Here is a 6742-nt window from a genome sequence, read left to right on the forward strand (position 1 = left end):
ACACTATTAAAATAATAAAATTATATATTTACCATTATAAAAATATATAATTTAATTCTGGATAAAAGCAGTTTCTCGATAAAGAGAAGGTTATCTAAATCTCTTAGTTGGCCCATTGGATTTCCTTAGTAGGCCACGGTTATTATTTACCTCTTACTAGAAGGGCAAGACGATTTGGCGCCCAACTCTCTTAAAAAATTTGGATTCCCGGCAATTTCCGTCCTGCTTTAAGTGAAAAATTTTGTACTTTATTCTCTCAAATCTGCTTCCCGCTACTACAAGGGAAGCGGGAAACTAAAAACCAACTCTAAAGTTGAAAACGTCCGATAAAGCATACCCCAAAAAGCTTCATTTGGTTGAGAATTTGAGAGAAGAAAAGAGAACTAGGCAAATGGCTGTTGTTTCAACTTCTGCTTCCCAAATTGAAGAGGCGAATCAAACAAATGGAAATGGAATTCGCGTCGTAGGGCGAAGAATTTATGATTCTGAAAATGGAAAAACTTGCCACCAGGTTTTTTTTCTCTATTTTTCTTTTTATATTTCATTTCGAATTGACTTCATGGAGTTGTTTTTAATTATTTGTTTTTGGTTTAAGTGATATTGTATCCACTGGTATACGTTGGTTTTATACTGCTTTTGGTTTTGTTTAGCTGATCGGGAAACACTCATGTTTCTGGTTTTTCGTCTTATATGGTATTGGATTATTCAGACTTGTTTTTATCATTCGGCTTTCGTAACTTGAACTTGAGTGGTTGAGCCCTGGAATCGTATGTTTTGGACATGGGCGTGCTTAATTTCTTTCAAGCTTTTTGGTTATGTTTGGAGGGTCAAACTTCGATATACTTATATTTGTTAGATATTTACATAGATTGATACATCATGTATATTGAGGGATTGAATTATATAGAAATATTAGATTAAAATTGGTTTGGAATTATCTTTTTTAAATTTACAATTCTCTGCTTTTAGCTTTTAAATTTATTTTTCCCTGACGTTTTTTTTTTGCCTTGGGATCAAATGCTAAAGTGCCGGCAAAAAACTATGGATTTCTTGGCTCCATGCAAGAACTTGAAAAAGGACAAGCAATGTACCATTAAGTATTGTCATAAATGTCTACTGAACAGGTTGTTACTTCATTCTAACGTTTTACTTTTTGAACTATTTAATTGGATAAGGCTGTTAACTTACAAAGTTTTATTTTTGTTGGGTTGATATTGGATAGATATGGAGAGAAGGCAGAAGAAGTCGCATTGTTAATTGATTGGAAATGTCCCAAGTGCAGAGACATTTGCAATTGTAGTTGCTGCATGTAAGAATATCACAATCGTAGTTGCTGATTGTAAGAATATCCCAATTGTAGTTGCTGATTGTTGACCAAGTCTTAACTGGGTACTGTATTTTTTTTAGGAAGAAAAAGGGTCACAATCCTACTGGTATACTAGTGCACACGGCCAAGAAAACTGGGTTCTCTTCTGTTTCAGAATTGCTTCAAGCTAAAGGACCTGAAAATTTTGGATATGAAAAGTTTATAAAAGATACAGGTGTTTTGTCAAACAAGCAAGCAAAGGTTTGGTTTCATTTTTTGTCCTAATGGTAATATGCTGTTGGTTTGTCACAGTTTTTGGGTGATGGATTTGTCTCTGATGTTTACAGGAGTTTATGGCCACTTCACCAAAGATGCTTGGGAAGGAAAATTCTTTTGATGGAGACTGTGATTCCAAAGTTGGTTCTGAGAATCTGACATTATTTCCTGATGAAAAGAAATCTAAGAAGATGAAACGTGAGGAATTGAAGGAATTGTGTAATGGTAATGGGGATCATGATCTTTCTTTGAACAAAACTGGTCTAAAAAAGGCTAAAACCTCGAAGGAATCTTCAAAGAAAACAGTGAAGGGAAATTATTGTCTGTCAGATGAAAAAAACTTGAATAAAGAAGTGCAAATTGGTGATCATTCCAGTCTCAGCAAAGGACAAGAAGTTAAATGTGCGAAAAACAAGAAAGGAGATTTGAATGGAGCTAAAGCTTTGGAGGATATCTCTAAGAAAAGGGAGTCTGTGACTTCTGACGAGGAGTCTAGGAAAAAATTGAAGTCAAAACAAAAATCTGTGGCTGCGGAAAAGAATCTTAACAGGCAGGTTATTGAAACCAACACTGTATATCCAGTTAAAAAGAAAAAGTGTGGTGTAAAAAGTGAGGATTCTGGTGGTTCAAATGGTTGCAAGAATGATAACAGCAGTGGCAAGCTCCAGTCAGTTATAAAGCCTTGCAGAGACAAAAAACTTGACACAGACGTTCAACTGCCTAAGGGCTCCAGCTTAATAACTGTTGCTGGCATTGATTTACCTCCCAAAGATGTTGGTCATGCATTACAGTTCCTAGAGTTTTGTGCAGCTTTTGGAGCGGTATGTAAGATAGTTTGGTATTATGTTTTTTTGGTTCATATATTTATGATAGAACCCTAACATTCAACCCTAGATGCATCATCTTAAATCTTAACTTTTTCAATAGTTGAATAATATAGAACTATTTGATTATAAAGACCTTGTTATGATGAAATTTCTTTCTGTAATTTGGATTTTGAGTCATGAATTCTGATTACTTAAGCATATTGTACTTATTGTTTTTTTGGTTGAATGTACTTAGTCAACAATTGTTTGTTTTTGTTTCATCTGCCCAAGATTACTTAATTTAGTAATTATTTTTGGTTATTCTTTTTTTTGGTATGCCATAGGTTCTTGATATGAAGAAAGGGCAAGCAGAATCTGTAATCAGAGAAATAATGCGTGGACGTGGGAGATGCCGATTACAGTACTCTCCAGTAGTCCAAATCCATGTACAATTGTTGTCTCTAATACAAAAAGATATGGGGAAGAAGTATAAATAAATGCCCTAACTGCTGATTTTTACCTTCTTTCTTAGAATTGAATTATAATTTTATGCTGTATTGGCTGTTCAGATTTCCACCCTTCAAAGCAAGTGACAATGGTTCATGGTTTAGAGCCCTTGGCCAATGTGTTTCTGAATCCCAATGTGCACTCAGAGAAGTTTCTTCTGATATTTATGATGGTGGTGTGGATGCATATAATGTGCTAGGCAGTTCTATAAAGCTTAAACTCTTAAACATTTTATGTGATGAAGCCCTTTGCACAATGTAAGTAACAGGGATGAAAGCCAAGGCCTGATATTTATAGATTAGAACTCTTCCTTTTTTTTTAAAAAAAAAAAAATTACTTTAATAAATATCTATTGTGCATTAGGATTTTTTTCTTTTCATTTCTTCTGTAAATTTTCAGAACATTGAGGAATTGGATTGACAAGCAAAATTCTCAGTTTGTTGATAGTGAGAAGGAAGCAAAAGAAAAGATTCTAGTTGCAAGGGATAAGGTAATGTGTGTAATTTTACTCTTTTTTTTTCAAATTGGTAGTGATCTTAAGCATCCGCCTGCAAACTGACTTTTTAACTTACTACAGGAAAAACAATTAAGGCAGAAAATGCAAGATGAGGTTGCCAAAGCTATTATTGAAAAAAGTGGTGCTTCTCTGTCAGTTTCTGAGCATGAGGTTCTTGTTAGACAAATAAAAAGAGAAGTAATTCAAGTTCATGAAGATGTGTGCCAGGCAATTCGTATGTTACCAAGGAGTATGTTCTCAATTTATTATTTCTATAGTTCAAGCAATTATTTGAAAAATGTGCATAAACTCATTTATGTTGCAAATTAACCATGCAATCCTCTTCTCCCACCCAACACAAACATGTTCTGAGATAGATGGGGAATATTTATTGTGTATTTAAGGATAATGGACACATTCCCTTTTCTGTTGCTTTTGGATATTAAATAATCACTAGTACCATTTTTGAAAAGCTAAGGAATCTCATAAACAATTAGATAATAGCATTCTAAATTCTAATCATGCACTAGAATTTTCTGCTATAAACAAATAGAAATGTCAGTTTCATCTTTCACTTTTACAAAGCTGAACTAGTTGGTATCAATCATTAAAACAAATTTTTGTTTTTGGGCTCAAGTTGAAGATGCTTGACCTTTGTATGTGTGATTTATTTGTATCTATATATGAAGCTGGTATGTTGGTAATTAAAAGTGAACCTGGATTATTCCATTTGTGATTCTTGCATTAAATTGCTTCTCAATACTTGTTTTGGCATGCATATACTTTGGTCTCTGAAGTCTGAACAGCTGACTTTCCTTTGTAATTGTTGCAGAGAGACAGAGATCTGATGCTGTTAGAACAGCACCTATTATATTGGATGTTAGTGGTCGTGCTTTCTGGAAATTGAGAGGGTATACCAGTGAAAACTATATATTGCTGCAAGGTTAGGGTTTAATGCATTACTTTAATGTGTTTTCAACCATATGAGTTTGGAAGTTTCTAAGTCATATGTTTAATGAACAGATATTGGAACCTTAGATCCAGTTGCACCTAGTGAGAAATGGTTTGTCTATGATGTTGAACAGAAACCAGATGTAGAGAAATACATCTCTTCTATAAGGTAACTATACTTGGGGTTTTGTCATTTGCCAATTCCTTGAAAATACTTGTTGATAAATAGTCAAAAGTTAATTGTAAAATAATATTCCTTGAGATTTTCCAACTTTTGGCCTTTCTTGAATCAAATTAGAAAGTGTAGTTGTAAAATTGCAATTGTTAAATTGTAAATTTGCACTTGTGTCATCAGGTGATTTTGTGGGAAAGCCAAAATCAATTGCTTTTCTTTTATGACCTAGATCTCTCAGGTTTTTATTAGAAAATTTGCTTGCCTTTTATTATTCCGTAGGTCTTTTTAAATAGAGAGTACAAAAAGTATATCAAACTAAATAGTCTTACCAAACACATTCTCTTCTAAGAGTCTTAAACTATGAGAGTCAATTCTGTATCAGTATTGCCTGTATTGATTGGAATGCCTTGTTCTGGTGGTAAACTGGAACAGCAAATTTTACTGTTTTGTTTTGGTATAAATTTTTGTCAGTATTGGTAGTACTAGTGTGTATAGGTAGATTTTGCTCATATTGCCCAAATTATGTTGTACCTGCCAATATAGGTGAAAATGGCTCTAGCTATTATTACAATAATAGCTTTTGTACCTCGCCATAACACAAGCCTTTTGTACCTTGCCAAGTTTCTCTGATTATTTTTGACATGTAGCATTTCTTGCTTCTATTCAAAGGCTAGTGGTGCCCATTTGTGGTTAAGTTAGGGGGTTTGTGCATTTGAACATCCAATTTAATGGAATCACCTAGTTTAGCCATGAATAACCCTACATGTTCTTGTTGAATATAGTGACTTGCCCATGCCAATTTTTCTTGAAATTGCTGTTGATAGATCTTTATAATTCTTGTTTTTCAAACTAGCCAAATGAAGGGAGTCATTGCGTAACTTTAATTAGTTTCATATGTCTTCCAATTTCATTTGATAATATTGAAGTTCCTCTCTCAACATGAGGAAAGCTATCAAGATTACATTGTCTGCCTTATTGGTGTATTGGTTTTCAAAGTATTGTTTACATCAATGTAGCCAAATGAAGGGATCCTCCATCCATCAAATAGTAGGGAATTCCAATTGTGTACTTGGAATAGTTCCTCCTATTGGTGGTAGGTGTGCTTAGTTTACATCGATCCAATTGCCCAGTTGCCATTGGTTGAATTGCATACTTGTATGGACAACTTTTAGGTTGTTTATGTTTTTGAGTAAGTATATTGTTAGTTTCATAATCATTATTTCTTCTCCTTTTCTGCAGGACAAAAAGGGTTAAGATTCATAAAGTTAAAGACAGCCTTCCAACTGCTATTGTTGGAGAAAACTTGAAGCATGCTTAGTCCAATCATTTTGTTTCTGAAAAATTCTGGTAATAATATGCTGCATGTTACGGGACATGGCTTCCAGGTCATTGTAGTGAAAAATCTTTCAAGTTAGGCTCCAACTATATAATGAGGTTAGTAGGGGTCTACTCCGGCAGGAGTGGTTTGATAAAAAGAGTTTCCATTTTCACGCCCTTTTCTTGCAGCTGACTTTTCTTGTTGATTAATCTATTCTTTTCATTTCTAATTGTGGTTAGTGCTTTTTTACCTTTACAAAACAATTTAACTTTTTAATAATTTTTATTATAATAATTAAAAAACATTGTCAATACAGTTATCTATATATCCTAATTATACACGTACAAATTTTATAAATACAATGTATCATGTTTTTGAGTAATTTTTTATTCTAATACTATTAAATTTATTTTAATAAATTTAAATTTATTATAATGTCATTTTTTTAATTATATTGTTATTTAGTGAGTAATTTTTTTATTTTAAAATGTCATTAATAAATTTAATTGTATAAATAATTGGCATAAACTCATACTTAGGATGTTTTTTGAGGAGACTGTACATCTTAGCACCCTTTGTATTTCTTGTTCCATTGTAGTACACTTACATTTGTTAACTGCCACTGGTTCATCGAAATCCCTTAAATGTTTTGAGATTTGCCCCTTTCTGCTCTCGGTTGTCGGAGGTCTCCTAGAATTGATTGTGGCCGCCCTATTAATTGTCGTCGTTGCTCTATTATCGACAGTAGAAAACCTACCTTCGCCTCTTTACGATGAAGACCTACTAGTTCTTCCCCCTCTCCTCATAAGTCTAACCATTTTCCTAGTGAAATTACGAAAACAACGAATAAAAGAAAATATCAAATTGCAACAGCTGAACAAGAATCTCAGGCAATAATAAAACAAAA

The 6742-nt window shown here is 33.4% G+C and overlaps 1 protein-coding gene across 1 annotated transcript; it reads left to right on the forward strand.

Moving 5' to 3' along the window:
* Positions 1-237: 237 nt before the first annotated feature.
* LOC105788394 (uncharacterized) lies at positions 238-6146 on the forward strand. The gene is made up of 12 exons (XM_052633044.1): positions 238-511; positions 1027-1124; positions 1223-1309; positions 1408-1567; positions 1654-2403; positions 2733-2875; positions 2958-3152; positions 3295-3385; positions 3473-3641; positions 4224-4334; positions 4415-4511; positions 5757-6146. Exons 1-12 carry the CDS (start codon positions 392-394, stop codon positions 5833-5835), a joined length of 2100 nt encoding a protein of 699 aa, XP_052489004.1. The 5' UTR covers positions 238-391; the 3' UTR covers positions 5836-6146.
* The last annotated feature ends 596 nt before the right edge of the window (positions 6147-6742 follow it).

This window comes from Gossypium raimondii, chromosome 7 (assembly GCF_025698545.1).
Source record: "Gossypium raimondii isolate GPD5lz chromosome 7, ASM2569854v1, whole genome shotgun sequence".
Lineage (NCBI taxonomy): Eukaryota > Viridiplantae > Streptophyta > Magnoliopsida > Malvales > Malvaceae > Gossypium > Gossypium raimondii.